This window comes from Phaenicophaeus curvirostris, chromosome 12, assembly GCF_032191515.1.
Source record: "Phaenicophaeus curvirostris isolate KB17595 chromosome 12, BPBGC_Pcur_1.0, whole genome shotgun sequence".
NCBI lineage: Eukaryota > Metazoa > Chordata > Aves > Cuculiformes > Cuculidae > Phaenicophaeus > Phaenicophaeus curvirostris.
Window position 1 is genome coordinate 22683366 of NC_091403.1, and position 18963 is coordinate 22702328.

General features: G+C 47.6%; 1 protein-coding gene across 2 annotated transcripts in view; it reads right to left on the bottom strand.

Moving 5' to 3' along the window:
* MAP1A (microtubule associated protein 1A) overlaps nt 1-18963 on the bottom strand; it is a 58945-nt gene that overhangs the window by 26095 nt on the left and 13887 nt on the right. Inside the window, exon 1 of one of the 2 annotated variants that reach the window (XM_069866940.1) lies at nt 8496-8538. The exons of the other annotated variant lie outside the window; for it this stretch is intronic. Within the exon in view, the coding sequence (XP_069723041.1) occupies nt 8496-8523 (28 nt within the window). The 5' untranslated portion in view covers nt 8524-8538. Of the gene's footprint in view, nt 1-8495; nt 8539-18963 lie in introns of those variants that run through there. 2 annotated transcript variants of the gene reach the window in all.

Here is an 18963-nt window from a genome sequence, read left to right on the forward strand (position 1 = left end):
CTTTGCACCTGGGCATCCTTGCTGTACCACATGACTAACAGCCCTGACCTGTTACCACAGATCCAGGGGATGTATCAGCCCTCAAGACAGGCTTCGGTGACTTCCTAGGTGTGGGCAATCTGAGGGCATCCACAGCTGCTGCTGCTACAACTGCAGTGCAGAGAGCAAACAGCCGTGTTTCATGCTGGCTCAACCTTAGAGGATAAACAAGAGCCTAGGACGTGCCAGAATCAGCCTCTGCCCTGGCCGAGGGACGCAGGCTGTCTCCACTTCTGGGAGCTTAGTGACATAGGAAACAGCCACCATCATATCCAAAGTTACAGCCGCCTCCATCGAGATTGCCTGGACACAAGGAAAGCAGCTTGGCCAGTTCCTTGGCAAGAGAGGATGACCCACAGCCTCAATAAGTTTACACAGGCTGTCAATTAGATTCCAGAGCTGAAATAGTACGTGTGCTGGCTGCAACAGTAAATTGTTTTACTAATGATCTGCCCTTAAAGAACATTTACTTTCATTTCAAAGCAAAATTATTAAGGTTTTCCAATTTCCCATCATTAAGGTTTTCCAACTACACCCTAACAACTTCGTTAGAGTGCAACAGCTAAAATTATCAATAAAAGCAACTGAAGATTTTTTCTTAAATAGTAATCCATCAGTTACTTTTACTTCTTTCTTTCCCCTAAAAACTTCGAGAAATTTATTTTCAGGATGCTCTATTTATTTACACAGACAGAATCCCAGGCTCACAGTTCTTATTGTTTTTGCAGACAACAATGGCTGTATTAGGTTCAACAATGTTTTGATTGAGAAGAGACAATAAGGTTGCTGCACTTCCTCAGTTTAAATCTCTTGTCACGACCACTTTGCTCATCACTGGGTGCCTGAGATTAATTTTTACCCACCTTTGACCATTTGAAACACCTTCCAATTTATCATTGTCACCACTGTTTATACCCCAGCCCCCGTCTGCCTTAAAGGGGAGTTAAGAAAACTGGAAAAGCCACGTTTGAGAGCATCTCTCCTGAGATGCTGGAGGCTCGGCTGCAGGCTGCCTCCACTCTCGAGGCCCTGAGCTGGGGCTCCCGCAGGGTGACCAACCTGATGCAAAGGCACCTACAAGGAAAGAACCCCAGCCCAACACAACGCCATCACTTCTGCACTCCTAAGACAAGAAATTCTCACCTGCAGCTCCTCTCGTGCAGCCTGTGCGGAACGCTGGAGGCCTATATCCAGCCGATATCTCCTTGGAGGACAGCAGAGAACCCGAAAGAAGAGGACACAGCAGCCACTGTCCTGCTCACTGGCACGCGCCCTCAGGAGACGGGTGACCTCCTACTCGCTCCCTGCCAGAGGCAGGGCAGGAGCCTGTCTCTTTTGTGTATAGCTGAAACACCCACGAGCAGAGACGTGCACGGGATCCTCGTACATCTGCGTCCCAAACACCAGACTGTACAGTGAGTGTCTTTGCTCCCTCCCCCAGCAACTCAAAGGAATAATTACTTAATTATGCAAGCCACAGCCATCTCAACAGGGGACACAAAGAACGCCCTGGGACTGACAACACCCTGCGATTAGGGAGGCGCCTTTGCCTTGCTGCAGTTTGGAATCTGTGTTTCAGTTCCAGCTCCAGAGTTCAAACGCAGCCCCTTGCACGCCAGCGGATGCACTTGCATGTGCTTACAGGAACGACAGGACATTGCCCTCTCTCTTGCTCCTTACTTTTTAATGGTAGTGGTGTGTCAGACAAGATGAAACTTCCAGGCAATATAAGTGGAGGTGAGGACCAGAGCTGGAGCACAGCATCAGCTGCCCAGAAAAAGACCACGAGGTGTTTCGAGTGCTGGGTGGGAGGCTGCAGAGCAAACTGGTGCCCAGCTGCTGGATACAGGTGCCTGCAGAAACGGGACTCCAGCAATTCTGGGCACATCCAGCTCTTCTGTTTCTTTTCCAGGCACGAGCAGAGCACAACCAGCTCAGAGGGTGACCGCAGCCAAAAGGGCTGTCCTACAGCCACCTCCCCTAGCTTGTGTTCACAATATGTGACAGCTACAGTAACTACTCCTTATAATAAAAACATCATTAGGAAAGTGCTGTAGTTTTAGCTCTCTAGAGTGATTCAACAGCTGAGAATGATGATGAGTTGGCTTCAGGCAATGCTTTGTGGTCCACCAGCAAGTGTTCTGCCTCTCATAGTCTGAAAAAGTCTACAGGAAAGATGTATTTCATATATTTTCTATTTTCAGAACTTCAAACACTGCAGAAATGTATAGATAAGTATCTATTTACTTATGAATGGTTAAATCTAAAGATCTACCTCCTTAGAGATTTTCTTTAGTGATTTTCTCTTAGCTAAAAACATAGAAAATCATCGTGTACTAGCAAAGAGAAAGTGTATTTTTACTGGAAATATGAAAATTAGCTGAAAATTGAGAGGCAAGAAGCCGCAGCAAAGCACCGAATACCTGTAAGGGAAGGCTAGAGCAGAGCTATGTCCTGCCCTGTGAAGCGATGGAAGGGAGTGCACAAGGGACCCTCAAACAGGTCACGGATGAAACCACAGAGGATGTAACAGGAAGGATTTTAAATTGTGCCTTGAAACAAAAGGGAAGCCAATGGTGTTTGAGGAGGAAAGCAGTATTGTATGTGTGAGTTTTTATTTTCTATGGAAGTTCCAAAGTAGTGTGTAATGATTTTTCATATGAGGATGCTGAGTCACACTGAAAATCATGGCACCATGAAATAAAGCCCTGTGAATGTGCAACAGGAGACGCCTCATCTGGAGGGACAGAATAAGCAATGACAAAGGACAGAAAAACACAAAGCAGTGTGCAGAGAGCGCGAAGATAATTCAAACAACTCTACAAAGCAAAGCATTGCCACGGGACCACAGACCTGAAAGCACACCCACACTGACTGCAGCCTGTGAACAAGAGGAAATCTCCGAGTATTGGTTTTAGCTTTAGTTAACACCGCAGCCACAGAAGGATGAGAATATTGGGTACACACAGTGTATTTACCACTATTACCCACACTGCAGTTCAGCTGAAGCTGGCAGAGGGTAGAAGAGAACTTGCTCAGGAAGACAGCACCACATGCACTAAACCCCCCGTAAGAGCTGAAGGGTTTCATGGCGGGTGGCTCTGTATGTGGAAAAAAGGATGACAGGCATCGCACCCAACCCCGACGGGGGGCTTGGCTTTACAGCACACAGAGGACTGAGCAGAGAGGGATGCAGCATGTACGAGGGCATTAGATGAGCACAGCAGAGCCATGGACACACACTGTATTCCTTCAAGGGCTCCAGGTAGAGTGTTTCCAACCACAGCCTCTGCCTGGTTGTCTTCTGGAGGACAAACAGGAAAACTAGTCACAGTCATGCTTCCCAGAAACACCGGTATAACTTAAGTCTCTCAGTGAAAAGGAGATATGAAGAGCTAAGGGCAGGAAAGAAGAGAGCACAGAACATTTGGGACAGAACAGCCACTAACTTTAGAACAGCCCATAGGCAGAGAAAAAAACCTTAAAAGCTGCAGAATTTTGCAACTAGAGAACTCGGTGCAAAAAGGCACAGAAAGACGACAGCATCAGCAAGACAGCTCCAAGAAGGAGAGAAGCTTCTCAGCAAGAGCAGAGTCAGAGTGAAATTAATTGAGAAGCACGCTGGACAAGACAGAGAAAAGAAAAACACAGCAGTAATAGTCATTAGGGTCAAAAGAAGACAGGAACAGATTGAAAAGACTGGAAAAGCACAACAGATTAAACTGATTACTGTTAAAACCAGTAGCATGTGGTGTGTCAACGTACACAAAGCAGGAAGGCACAGAATCATAGAATCACTCGGTTGGAAAAGGCCTTCGACATCATTGAGTCCAACGATAGAATGGTCTGGGGTGAAGAAAAATGAGGTCTGGTTTCCAGAACCACCGCTGAGTTTGTCAGGATGGAGAAGGTTGAGGCGCCTGATGGCACATTCAGCCAGCCATTTGTGGATCTAGCTGGAGATGTTTAATAACTTACCCTACCATGCTGTGACTTCGTGTCAGAAGAACTGGTTATGCTTTAAGGTAAGAACAGGCTCTGCAAAATGACTGACCACCTCCTGGGTGGTCAGCAGCCAGGCAAGAGAAGGAGGTGAAATATTCTTTAAGGTATGAGAGGTTGCAAGAACTTACCACATCCCAGGAGATACTCCTCCTGACCATGAGCCTGTGTCTTCCTGTCTTTCCTCTTCCCTGTGATATTTTCATGCCATCTACAGCTCCTCTCCCAGGCATCTTCTATTTCTATACTGTGCCAACCATAACAACCATCTCATTGCTTCTTAATTGCACGTACTGTCTCAATTTTATGCTAAAGAGCAATTTGATAGCTGAGTCATTTTAGAATCATTAATCGAAGACACAGATGTTCACTTTTTATCTAGCTATTATATATATATTCCGTATTCCAGAAGTTAATGTTCCTATCCATTTGTTAAATTCCCCTCAACTGGAAGTTACGCCACTGCTGAGCTGCATTAATGGATAAGATGAGCACTTCATAGAATCATAGAATGGCCTGAGTTGCAAAAGATCATCTAATTCCAACCCCCCTGCCATGGGCAGGGACACCTCCCACTGGACCAAGCTGCCCAAGCCCCATCCAACCTGGCCTTGAACCCCTCCAGGGATGGGGCAGCAACAACTTCCCTGGGCAACCTGGGCCAGGACTTCCCCACTCTCATTGTGAAGAATAACCCTCCTTATGTCCAGTCTAAATCTTCCCTCTCCAATTTAAAGCCATTCCCCCTCGTCCTATCACTCCATGACTTCTTACAAAGTCCCTCCCCAGCTTTCTTATAGCCCGTTCAGGTACTGGAAGGTCCCCATAAGGTCTCCTCACAGCCTTCTCTTCTCCAGGCTGACAAACCTTGACTCTCTCAGCCTGTCCTCGTGTGGGAGGTGCTCCAGCCCTCTGATCATCCTTGTAGCCCTCCTCCGGACCCGTTCCAACAGTTCCATATCCTTCTTCTGTTGAGTATTCCAGAGATGGACATAATACTTCAGATGAGTTCTCACAAGACAGGAATAGACGGGTAGAATCCCCTCTCTCACTCTGCTGGCCACATTTCTTTTGATGTAGCCCACTTCTATCCAATGTGGCAGGTGCAGAATTGCTCCCTTCAGCTGCTGTGCTGATCAAGCCAGCCTTGCATCCTCTGCTGTCAAAGTGTATGGCATTCACATCAACCAGGAACACAGCTCTCTCAGTGGTGTTATCTCCTGCTGTGAGAAGCTGGACCTGCAGCATCTTAAATGCCTCCAGCTAACCTCCCAAAAGGAAACCTGAACACGCCTTATATACCCTGTTAGCTGGTGCCCTCGCTCCATCAGTCCAGCTTCTGGCAGACTTTATAGATGGTCCCTCTGCAAACCAAATTAATGTTTCATATTTTCCTTGTCTGCGGGACTCCAGCTGTGATCTGCTGCCAGTCCCCAAGCAGAGGCTCCCACAGAACTGTTCCTGTTGGTGTTGAGGCAGATGCCCTGTTCGAGATTCCAGGATGAAGCTCCTTCTAAGTCACAGAGCTGGACAGCTCACGATTTCTTAACTTTAATAAGAAAATGCATCACAGGGTACAGATTCTGACATCCAGAACACAGCACAGATTGAAGAAAACTGTGCATTTCTCCTAGTTTTTACATATCTGGATGCTGCCCTGTTCCTCTCTCTGGGTGGTTTTTTTTTGACATTTGATTAATATGAAATGTGTAAGCAAGCTGCATGAGGCAGAGAGAGCTCTGGTTTGTTTAGGAGGGAATGGCTGTCACAAATAAGGAAACAATTCTGAGATTTCCTCTTGTTTGCCTACTGAGAAGCAGAATTTATGGCAAGAGGCTCCTGCCTCTGATTTCCAGCATCTGCTTAAAGTCCTCCAACCACCTTCTTGTTCCCTGCCGTAGTATTCGCATTTTAAGTAGCTTTTCTTCCCTTTCACCTGCTTGTTTTGAAGACAACCTGCAGGTTGCTATGTCTGACCAAGACACAGGTATTACACCAGCTGTGGACCCTGCATCCTGCCAGTCCTTGAGGAAAGGCAGCTGTCCTCTGCCAACACCTTTGTGTTTCGACTTAGCACTCTTGGGTCTGGTTGCACTTGACAGGTTCTCTGCATGGTATGGATTCCTGGCATTTGATTTACAGCACGGAGCACAGTGGCAATGAATGGGATACAGAAATTATTTCAAAGTCCAGAACCTGAAGGCCTCCTGATCCTTCTAGCATATGCAGGCCTTGTCTGTTCAGCACTGAGAAGAGAGACTGTTGGGGAAAGCCCACGAGGTTTCTCGCAGAGAAGGGACATCTCTCAATACTTGTGCGAGCTCGGCCACCACTGCTCACCAGTTTGCCTCACGCTGAGTGCACTTCATAACAGGAGCCTCTGCTTCTTAACACCACCCAGCCTAGCCAGGTCCCTTTCAGCTCTCAGATCACACAATGGAATCGAGGATTGAATCCACTGATTGGGAGAACAAAAAGGACTACGAGAGGCCTCCACCACCATGAAAACTTTTGTCTCGGGGCCTCTCGCCTCTTCAGCTCCCTCAGAGCCACACAGGCACAGAACCCTTCCATGCTCCCATGCCTCCCTCTTCCTTAACAATTGTCTTTGTACATGGACCAATAGAGTCATAGAATCATTAGGTTGGAAAAAGACCTTTGAGATCAAGTCCAACTGTACCTGTCCACTACTAAATCATGTCCACAAGCATCTTCACTACCACCTATTAAACACCTCCAAGGGTGATGACTCAACCGCCTCTTTGGGCAGCCTCTGCCAGTGCCTGACTGGGAAGAAATTTTTCTGCATGTCCAACTTAAACTTCTCCTGATGCAGCTTAAGGCCATTCCCTCTTGTCTTATCACCTGTCACTTGGGAGAAGAGACCAATGCCCACCTCTCCGCAGCCTTCTTTTAGGTAGTTGTAGAAAGCAATGAGGTCTCCCCTCAGCCTCCTCTTCTCCAGGCTAAACAACCCCAGCTCTCTCAGCCGCTCCTCGTAAGACTTGTTCTCCAACCCCTTCACCAGTTTCATCGCTCTTCTCTGGACTCACTCCAGAGCCTCAAGGTCTTTCTTATAGCGAGGGGCCCAAACCTGAACCCAAGATTCGAGGTGTGGTCTCACCAGTGCAGAGCACAGCGGGAGAATCACTCCCCTGGGTCCTGCTGGCCATACCATTTCTGACACAAGCCAAGATGCTATTGGCTTTCTTGGCCACCTGGGCCACTGCTGGCTGATGTTCAGTAAGAAAGTAATCCCATAACAATTAAACATCTCGAGCAAGTCTAGCAACAAGGATCTGGGCCAAAACACATATTGTGCTCAAACCTACTAGCCAGCAAGCTGGTCCTCAAAAGAAGATGCCACACAGACTAGAGCCATAGAGAATCACCCTATCCAATATTCTCCTACCAGAGAAAGAAGTCATTGAAGCCATTTACTACTTATATGGCCTGGGCAGTGTTTGCATTTCTGTCCAAGTCCTGCAACTCACCTCTCTTAAGCCATTTTAGGAAGCTTTTTGGAACACAAATCTAGTCAACCAGAAGGTAAATCACTGGCTTCTTGTCCACTTCTCCTCTAAGATAGCTCTCAGCAGCTTCAGTGCATGACGACAGACTGAAATTCCTCAGGTAACATTCAGAAGAGATACTAATGGCCTTTTCCTTACAGTTTTCTCCTTAATTATTTAAGAACTTGGCACTGGAGCCTAACAGAGAGTGGCACAGGTAAGACGGTAGGATCCCAGTGAAATAAAGGTTAGCTATAGCAAGTGCAAAAGCAATTAACTCAATTGCTTAACTTGAAAGTCAACAGAGGAAACAAACGATTCAGACCTATCACTTATGCTGCCATAATTTTTAGTACAATCTATTTGTAGCTGTAGCACGTTGCTAAAACCAGCCCCATCCAACCTGGCCTTGAACACCTCCAGGGATGGAGCATCCACACCTTCCTCATGCTGAGGAACCCCTCTTCCACCCTCACCCTGGTGTCAAACCACACTCCTTTGGACAAAAAACACTGCACCTCTTGCTCACATATTCATGGCTTCCTCGCTTTCAGTAAAGAGTGTCTGTGCTAGCTGTCACTCACCATACACCTGCATGCAAGTCCATCACCCATTTACCACCATATCTGCCGAGAACATGACTCAGGTATGCCAGCAACACAGACACAAGGAAGAGTGACAAAAAGACATGGCAGGACATGGATTGTTTCATCTGGAAAGAAACTACTGCAAAGCTCTGCATCTCTCTGTCTGCAGAAGGAGAGCAGGGCAGAGGATCTGACAGCCTGGCCCGGTCAGATCACAGGCATGGAAAGAAAGGGAGGAAAAAAGGGTTCCCAGCCTGCATACGATGGCTAATTGCTGGAGAAAGTGTAAGGACAGACACGCATCAGGATGCAGCCAACCAGTATGGAGCTACAAGGAGAGAGGGAGGGTACTGACCTGACACAGCAAAAGCCCCCTGCCCCATCAGAAGGAAGAGGAATCCCTGTCATTCTGGAGCGGTTCCTAGCCTGCAGGGCTTTTCACAGTGGAACCAGAGCTACTTGGAATAGAAACAGCCTCACCTCTGAGATCAGAGAGTTTAAACCGGAGCTTGTTTTTTCTGCAGTCATAAGCCAGCAGGCACCAGCTGCAGAATTTGCCGCAGTGTGTGTGTGTGTTTCTGCGTGTGCGAGTGTGCAGCAGCCACGCTCCTCCCCTCCAAGCTCACTGCGTGGTAAATGTGTCCAGCTCCCTCCTTCTTCCCCTCCCTACATCGCTGACAGTCCGGTCTGATCACTCTCAGCTCCCTCTTCCCTACTAAGAAAGCTTTTGCTGGCATCCCTACTGACTTTTCATTGCCCCCTCCCTGGTCAGTGAGGTTTGCCTCTCCTCCTTCTCCCTCTTACCCAAAACAGCAGCATCTGACAGATACGCATGGTCACATACCCCGGCCTGTGCAACACGCCAAACCCTGCTCTAGCCCCTCTGGCTCCAGCCCCTGCAGATAAAAGGCCCCGTTTTGAAACACTTCCAACACATTTTAGCATTTGCATACAGATGATTTAACACTTTTAACAACATGTTTGCTGGTAGCAACACTAAAGGCTGCCAAATATGCCCTGTGAAAATGGAATCTCCTCATCTGTGGACTGCAAAGGTGTCATCACCACATGATGATGCAGGAGATCTCATCCTAAAGGGAGAAGGTGGCCCTTTATACCTCTGGCTACAGGGGAAATACAGCAGAGTAAGGGATGACAAAGGACTACAGCTAGGAAAAAGAAAACACTTTGTTATTCACATTTCTAAAGCACAAAATCCTTCTCTACCGCCTGCTAGGATTAAAAGCAGCTCCGAGCCTGGCCGCATTTCCTTTCCTCTGCTGCCCTAGAAAGGCTGCATCACTCATATTTTACAAGAACGTTCCCTTTTCCTCCCCCAACTAACTGGATGCCTTTGGAGGCTTTTTGGCTTCTTCTAGTGGAAGAACGTAGTGTCGAGCAGCTTAAAGCCAGACTTCAGCCACTTCCAGACTACTGTGTGGGTGTGCGCACCAAAGGGAAGAGAAGCTGCCAAAGGGGCCCCGCGTCCCTCTTCCATCTGACCAGCAGCACGACAGTCCACCTTAACAGCCCTGCCCCCGGCTGGCATTAGCCTCATTCCAGCATCAGCAGCGATACAGGCATTAATCTGGCTTTCACCGAGCCCTGCCCAAAGGGAGCCTCGGTGAGATGCCTTCTGCCACCGCCGCCCTTCTGCAGGAAGGATCCCGCTGGGATAAATCAGAATGCCGCAGGACTCCTTAAGTCCCTGACAGGCAGACTGTCTTCTCCAGATTCTTCTCCAGACCCACCTTCCAGCAGCCCTCTCCGCGGCCGAGCTCAGACACAAGTGCAGCGAACAGCTGAGCAGCCAGAGAATTCGGTCTGTTCCTGCGCTCGGGACGCGAGCAGCTGGAAAAGGGCGAGGTCCCCGGGCACCGTGAAAACCACAAGGCTCCATCCGCAGCAGCCCCTCCTCCGGTGGGATCCAGCCCTAGGGGGAAACGGCCGCCCCCGCACAGCCCCGCAACCGGGGCCACAACAAAGCCGGCGCTGCCGGCTCAGCCCCGCATCCCCCGGGCGGCCCCGGGACCTCCGCCCGCATCCTCCGCCCGCATCACCGGGGGCTCCGCATCCTCCGCCCGCATCACCGGGCGGCCCCGGGAGCTCCGCATCCTCCGCCCGCATCCCCCAGGCGGCCCCGGGAGCTCCGCATCCTCCACCCGCATCCCCCGGGCGGCCCCGGGAGCTCCGCATCCTCCGCCCGCATCCCCCGGGTGGCCCCGGGGGGCTCCGCATCCTCCGCCCGCATCATCGGGGGCTCCGCATTCTTGCTCCGCATCCTTCTCCCGCATCCCCGTCCGCCCCTACCCGGAGCCCCGCACCTACCATCCCGCCGCTCCGCGCAGCCGGTGCGGTCCGCGCCGAGGATGCGCGGACACAGCCCGGGCACCGGCAGCCGCCGCCGAGTCGGCGCGGGGAGGAGCCGCCCCCGCCCCCGCCGTTAACCCCGCACGGACCGGGGAGTCCCGGAGAGCATCCCCGGCGTCAAGCGGTCGGGCTGCCCCGTCCCAGCCGGGGGGGCTCTGGTTTGGCTCCCGCTGCGGGAGAAAGAGCCCCGAGACACACGAGCTAACGTTGTTCCTGCATCTTTCTGGAGAAATTCTACAAGCATCTCTGTGGCCTTCAGAAGCTACGTGTACCTCTGAACTCCGCGGCAATCGCTTAGCGATGTCTCGCGTGTGAAGATTACCTCCTGTTGTACATTTGGTTTGTGACTCCTGCTCAGCAACCTCATCCGATATTCCCAAATTCTTAGGTTATGAAAGGAAACAAATAATCAATTCCCATTAACCTTCACCAGGGCATCTGTGTTCTCGTGTGTCACGTTGTTCTTCCACAGCCACATCTATAAGGTAAGAACTGCTAGGTTTGGGGTTTCATTTTGTTGGTTGTTTTTTAAGTCTCCTCTCCTAGCGAAGCCTTTTTGATCACGCCTGTCACTTTTCTGTTACAATATTCTTCCTGAGACAGGGAAAGAGTGAGAGGGACCAGAACTGCACACGACCTTCAAGAACAGAGAACACTATACACCAACGTAAGGGCATAATGATGTTTTCTATGGTGTTTTCTACTGTTCTAATGCTTCATGCTCCATTTGATTTTTGACAGAGATGGCTGCTGCTCTTTAGAGCCAGATGTAGTGACCACCAAATCAGCAGCCAGCTCTGTTACTTCAGCATTGACACTATGCTCCAAATCGTTTATGAACACATTGAATAGCACAGGCCCCGCACGGAATCAGGGCACACTGCTTGTGACAGCGCTGCTGGTAAGAACCTCCCTCACCACGACACAGAACAGCATCAGGATGGCATCTGCCAGTACCCATCAATTCACTGAGAACACAAGCCTAATGCTGACCTTAGTGGCCTCCAAGTTCTTTCAAGTCTTTTTAAAAGAAGAGTTCCACGTTCCAAGCTTTTGCTTTGCTATGCTGAAGACATTTATATTGATCCACAGATATAACAGCTGTGAAACAGCACGTTCAATCTAGCTTTTGGAAGTGTTTTAGCCATCAGTTAGCAGAAGCTTACTGATTGCATGAATTCATAGAAGAGAAAATCTATTGCAGTGTTCTCCCTGGACGCTGCTACCCCTGCACAAGACAAAACTGGGCTGGCTCCACCCTGATGGCTTTTTGGTTTTGCATACGTACACAGACTGTATTTGTGCTGCTTCTGTCCCCCAAACATGAATATATTACCTTTGTTGTCCCTGCTCCCAGCCTCCTCTGCTCGTTATCACTTCAGACTCCTTTTCTCATCCCCTGTGCACCACAACAGACATTGGTAGAAACAGAGATCATTATCACCACCTATTTTGCTCATCATCCCACTATAACCAGTATAACACATCCTAGAGAGGTTTTCACAGTCGAAGTGAATAAGGAGTCAGAAGCAAAGAGCAAAGTAAATGGGTGGGGATGCAGAATGACTGCAAAACAAACACAGTCTCCTTTTTCAGCTTAAAGATGTAGAAGGTGAACAAACGATATTACCTAAAAGGTGCTGCTTTGCAGCCGTAATGAGGACAAAGCAGGAGGATGTATTTGCTACTACTGCTGCACATCAAATCACCTCTTAGCATCTGACTTAACATCACCCACCTAAGTGTAAAAGCACTGCCCAGGTGGCAGCCTACAGCTTGTCCAGGAGAACTTCCTCCAGCCTACAGCTTGTCAGGTAAAGACAAAAAAACACCTGCCTCCCAAACCTACCAGATTGAGACATGTCTGTGTCCCTCCAGAGAGGGGCCCAGCCGGTGCAGAAAGGAAGGGAAGGGCTTAGCACAGCCTTGGTCTAGAACTGGGCTGGGCTGGAAGTTGTGTTGGTGTTAGTGGGTTCTTCAGGGCACTTCAGGATCACTGCTCCTCCCTGTCACACACAGGAGGGCACGCACACTAGGACATTTCATGCACTGATGCACAACTCTGCAGCCTTTTCTTTTTCTATGCCCATTACAGCGGTGACCAAATTTAGCCCCTGGCAGGATATTTAGGGCAGCAAGATCTCCTGTATTGATTTTTTTTGTATTGATGTAACATATTCTATTCCAAGCAACAAAATAATATTTGATGTAACTGCCTAATCAGGACATTTACTGATACTAGTAATTGTTCCCAAATTCCTCGTGTTATCAGTCATAAAGTACACTTTTAAGCATAAACTGTCCTGATGTCCTCAACTGTATTAAAACTTTTTGAATATATGAAGTAAACAGGCCAATTTGTTACCTTCCATCCATTATATCATTTTATCCATTATCTTGCTTTATAAGGAAATGACATTGTTTAAATAGTACCATAACATTGCCCTTATCTCTCTTTTGCCTCAAACCATCTGTATGCATCATAAAAATTCATTGCCTTCTAATCACTATAGAGAATTTACATCAGAAATAGTTATCTCTAAGGAATTCACGACTGAAGGTTGATGTATCTACTGTCTTTAACTTACCTCTCATTTTCATAGAAACATAGAATGATTAAGGTTGGAAAAGACCTCTAAGTTCATACCATTCTACCATCAGCCTGACCCTACCGTGCTTACTTAACCATATCCCGACATGCCTGCATGCTTTATGAACCCCACCAGGCATGGGGAATCCTCAACTTTCCTGAGCAGCCTCTGCCAGTGCTTTACTCGTTTTTCAGTAAAGAAATTTTTCCTAATATCCAATTTAAACCTCCCCTGATGCAACTTGTGGCCATTTCCTTTCATCCTGCTTGGGAGAAGAGATCAACACCCACCTCACTACAACCTCCTTTGTGGGATCTGCGGAGAGCAATGAGGTCTCCCCTTAGCCTCCTCTTCTCCAGACTGAACAGCCCTAGGTCCCTCAGCCGCTTCCAGAATGCCTGGACTCTGGGCCATTCCCCAGCTCCATTCCCTTCACCAGACGCGCTCCAGCTCCTCTTGTATTGAGGGGCCCAAAACTGAACCCAGCATTTGAGGTGTGGTCTCACTAGCACCAAGTCCAGGGGTATGACCCCTTCCCTGGTCCTGCTGGCCACACCATGGCCAATCCAAGCCAGGATGCTGGTGGCCTTCCTGGCCACGTGGGCACACTACTGGCTCATGTTTAGCTGCTGTCAACCAGCACCCCCAGGTCCTTTTCTGCCAGCCAGCTTTCCAGCCACTCCTCCCCAAGCCTGGAGCATCACACAGGGTTGTTGTGGCCCAGGTGCAGGAGCTGGCACTCAGCCTTTTTAAGCCTCATATGCTTTACCTGGGCCCACCATTCCAGCCTGTCCAGATCAATGGTTTCTGTTCTTGGTTACGTGTTCAGGCCCCGGTGTCTTTTTGTACTTTGCAAGTGTTCTTTGCAAAGAAAAATTACTTATGAGGGATCGACAAGTTTGTAGGTAGACAGCCCAAGTCATCCATTGCTTTTAGGCCTTTACAGTTTTCTTCAACAAGTAAGGCTTCCGTTTCGTATTAACAGCAGCCCTGATGCAGGTCCAGAGAGACTGCCAGCATCTTTTAGCAGCCTTTCTTCTAATGCCTGCTTTAAACAAATTCATGAACCCTGTGAGTTTTCTGTGGCAACGCTCTGGTCTCTCTTGTCCCAGAAAATCAGGTTTTAAAAATGGTGATTCTAATTTAACTCAGCAACTCAAAAGCTTTAGGGAAAACAACAGAAGATAACCTGTCTAGAACTCTCAGTGGAAAGGATAAAGAGGTTTATAAATCAAGGCTGCAAAACTGGAGCAAACAGGAGCAGTGCTAAAAGACCAGGAGGAACCTGAAAAGAGGGACTGAGGGAAATGCTCGGGGCACAGTAGGAACAGCAGCATGTGCCCTGCATGAGGGCAGCATGACTCCAGAGGACCCAAAGCACAGCTTCACACGACAGGGAGGAAGGAGGGACTGGGATCAAACTCTAGCGATTTCCTAGTGACACTAGGATCAAAAAAAAAAAGGTGCAGTTTTTATTAACCCATACCGGTCTGCAGAGTGCACCACCTGTCAGAATCACGGAGATTTAGCTGGCATTGCATGGAGGCTTCTCACAGGGAATCCAAGTCTGAAGAGAAGCAAAAAATTCTAAGAAAAGCTAACAGCTGTATGCACATAGCAGCAGCCAGAACCAAGACACCACAAGAAATAACTACTTGCTGTGATGGCAGAACAGGAACTGGTTTTCCAGGACTATATTAAATACAAGAGGTAAAATGTTGGTTCCTCCAAACTAGTGTTAATAAATGGTGCGTGTTTGGAATATTGCAGCTACCAGCCATTTGCTGCTTGTACGGCCCACTGGTCAAGAACAGAAAAAATATGCAAAGTAAGCCAGTGTTCTTCAGACATCTACCGAACAGGACATCCATTTGAGGCACAATTCCCTTCTGGGTTTATGCCCTCCTGGAAGATGAGATCAGCACTGCAGCACATGCTTTCTTGCAAGGATGTAGCTCAGATGAAACCAGAGATGGAAAACAAATGCAGGGAACGGAAAAAAAAATTTAAAAAAATCAATAACCACTTTAATTATTAATATCCATGAAATAGGAATAAAAACGCAAGCAAGTTCCATCTTTAGAACAGTGGTCCTAGGAGAATTTTCTCTATAGGAGTCAAACTGTCTACTGCAGATGTTCCTGCAGAATCATTAGTATTCAATAACATTTCCAAGGCAAAAAGGTAGGATTAGGTCAAACCCAGACTATTCACCTACCTGAAGGCCAAGGACCATTGTGAACAGCCATAACCACTGTCCATAACAGCTACTGCCAAAGCAGACAGATAAAATAAAAGACAGGCCTCAGGACACAAAAATGAGTAAAACTATGGAGAACAGGACATCTGAAAGAAAAATACAACCATGTTCTGTTGTGGTGTTTAGGGATTTTTTTTTCTTGTAGTTTTCTTTTTTTAAAAAAGATGAGAAATTTAAGTCTCATCCAGCTTGTCTGTCCTTGGAAGTTCTGCAGAGAAAGAATAATGTAACTGGGGGAAAAACACTGTTTTAAATGGATTCAAAATGCATTCCACCAAATTCATTTAACAAAGACTGAGAAATCAGAATCACCGAGTTATTCCAAAGCTGCCACCTCAAGAACAGATCAGTGCAGGCTTGGCATTTTAAAAAGAAAACATTGGGATCATTAAATTCACCTGTACCTGCCCACTACTAAATCATGTCCCCAAGTACTTCATCTACTCACCTTTTAATCACCCCCAGGGATGGTGACTCAATCACCTCTCTGGGCAGCCTCTGCCAGTGCTTGAGGACCCTCTTGGTGAAGAAGCTTTTCCTAATGTCCAATCTGAACCTCATCTGGCACAGCTTGAGGCCATTTCCTCTTGTCCTATCACCTGTCACTTGGGAGAAGAGACCAACACCAACCACTCTGCAACCTCCTTTTAGGTAGTTGTAGAGAGCAATAAGGCCTCCAGGACCTCAATGTCTTTCTTGTACTGAGGGGACCAAAACCAAACTCAGGATTCGAGGTGGAGCCTCCCCAGTGCTGAGTACAGGGGGAGAATCACTTCCCTGGACCTGCTGGCCACACCGTTTCTGATCCAAGCCAAGATGCCGTTGGCCTTCTTGGCCACCTGGGCCACTGCTGGCTCATGTTCAGCCACTGTCAGCCAACACCCCCAGGTCCTTCTCTGCCAGGCAGCTTTCCAGCCGCTCTTCCCCAAGCCTGGAGCACTGCACGGGGTTGTTGTGTCCAGAGTGCAGGACTCTGCGCTTGGCCTTGTTAAACCTCATCCCATTGGCCTCAGCCTGTCAGTCCAGCCTGTTGAGATCTCTCTGCAGAGCCTCCCTACCCTCCAGCAGGTCAATGCTTCCTCCCAATTCAGTGTCATCCACAAGCTTGCTATGGGTGCACTTGCTCCCCTCATCCAGGTTGTTGATAAAGATATTGAACAGGACTGGCCCCAGCACTGAGCCCTGGGGATACTGCTGGTGTTTGGCCTCCAGCTGGATTTAACTTCATTCACGCCCACTTTTTGGACTCAGCCATCAAGCCATTTTTTAACCCAGCAGAGGGTGCATCTGTCCAGTCCAGTAGCAGCCAGTTTTGCAGGTAGGATACTGTGAAAAACAGCATCAGAGGCTTTACTACAGTCCAGGTACACTACATCCACAGCCTTTCCCTCATCCATCAAGAGGGTCATACCTTGCATTGGTGTAGATGCACTTCAGCTGGGCTGTTGATCCTGCTACACTCCTAAGGGGAGCGGTCTCAGTTGCTAAGTGACTGCTCACTGAATTTTCTAACCCATCAGTAATCTTTACATCTGTGCTGCCATTTGAAGTGCTCTCCCCCACCTCCTCTGAGGTGGCAGACCAAAGGGCCTCACCAGCACATCGTTCCCCAGACACTGGAGTACCATTCTCAGGTTTGTCCCCCTCCCCTTTCACATCTGGTTTAAAGCTCTATTAACGAGCCCTGCTAGATTCTCAGTAATTATCCTTTTGCCCCTTGGGGACTACTGTACCCCATCCTTGGGCAGCAAACCAAACACAATCCTGACACCACAAATGTCTGTATAGAAAAGAGCAGAACAGAGCCAGTTCAGCACAATGCACTACCTCCACTTCCCTCGAAGGGTTCAAAAGCATTTCAGGGAAAACCTACATGCCCTTTACTCTCTGCCTCCATATATGCTTCAAGAATTTGAATTCCATGAGCTGTCAACAACATTTAGCTACAATGTCTGGTTTTAGAAGCAAGAGTAATAATTTAGTAGGACAAACTCTAGCTTTAGACAAGCTACCATTGAATTCATGACAGCAGTGACTTCAACACTACGAGCTTTGATCTAAAACTTGCAAAATTGTAAAGTTAGTTTTCTGTGTTGATAAAATACAGAAAACAAAGGAGAAACCTCACCAAGCATTATTTTTGTCTGTGTTTTGTATAAGGATGAGTTTTGAGTAGAAAATAAACATATCAGTTTATTCGTAGTTAAATATCAACAGAACCTGACTTATGAAGAGTTGTCGAGGAAGTACGCCTGCATCAAGAATCCCACCACTAGCATCGTACTGACAGCTTTGCTAGCAGGACTGGTGTATACAGGAAGCCTAAGAAGGCTTCCCTACAGAAGGGAGAGGAACGAGCACGGCCGTTACCAATACTGGCCAGGTTCTCTATCACAGCAGTGTCTTACTGCCTCTCTGCGATGAATGAGACCCACGCGTAACACCTACAGCAGATAAGTCATTCCTCACCATTTCTCTCAATACAGCAGGAATCTTTGGTTGTTGAACGTTTCTTTTCATGAACATGTATGCCTGTGGTACTCATTTTATAAACAGCAGGAAAAAGAATCACACTCATACAAAATAAATTAGCTTGTGGTGATGACTGGACCATGTAGGAACTCTCCTATTGCCAAATTTAGCCTCCAGAAACCACATCTGCATGTGCATTTTCATGCATGCAGCACAGTCCTGCTGCCCATGAATTTTTTTATTACAAGCTATACCCTGCAATTGCAGGAACCATCTTGTCCTTGAACTCAAGCCATACACTATCCTGAAGCAAGAATTGAGATCTGGACTATGACTCATGGTTCTACAGGGAAGCCCATTCAGCATCCAAAGACAGGTCTGATGCATTTGTATTGTTGGGCAGAAAGAAGGAAAGCAGTTCCATATTCTAGCTTATGCCAGGAAGGTTAAAATCAGTTTTAAATGAGAGACAGCTGCTGAGCAGATACTTGTTCAAGATATTTCTAGGAGAATCGCGCACTGTTATTTATCAAGGAATGTATTACCTACAAGAAAATACACTGGTTGTTAACTGAAACTCATGGTTGGTACCAAAGTCATTGATCTGATTTGTCTACCAACTAAACATGATACAGACAAGAGCAAGACATTTATACCATACTTGGGCAATGTCTATTATATTTTAGAAAACAGTTACTGCACAGCTGAGAACAGCGTGAGTGAACTAGGCTCAGCACAGAGAGCTCACTGACAATTACAGAGACTGCTCAAGGGGTTTTGTTTGGGGTTTTTTTGTTTAGGGTTTTAATTTTTGAAAGGTAAATTCTGAGCTTCTGAAACTGAAGAGATCCTAACAGTTACAAGCATTGTCTTATGTCCAAACACCCAAAGTTACTCTGATTTACACAACAGAAGACATTGTGAAAGAGGGGGGAAGGCAGCTGCAGGCAGGAAGATTCCTTCAGGGAGAGAACTCAGACCTAGCAGATATAGGCAGAATGCAATATAGAGGCTGGAAACCACGATGAACACAGTCAACCTAGAAGCGAAGCACAGTTTGAACCACGGGCAATTAGCTACTGAAACTAATTATCCATGGTTTACAGCAGACTACTTGCAACCTGATGCAT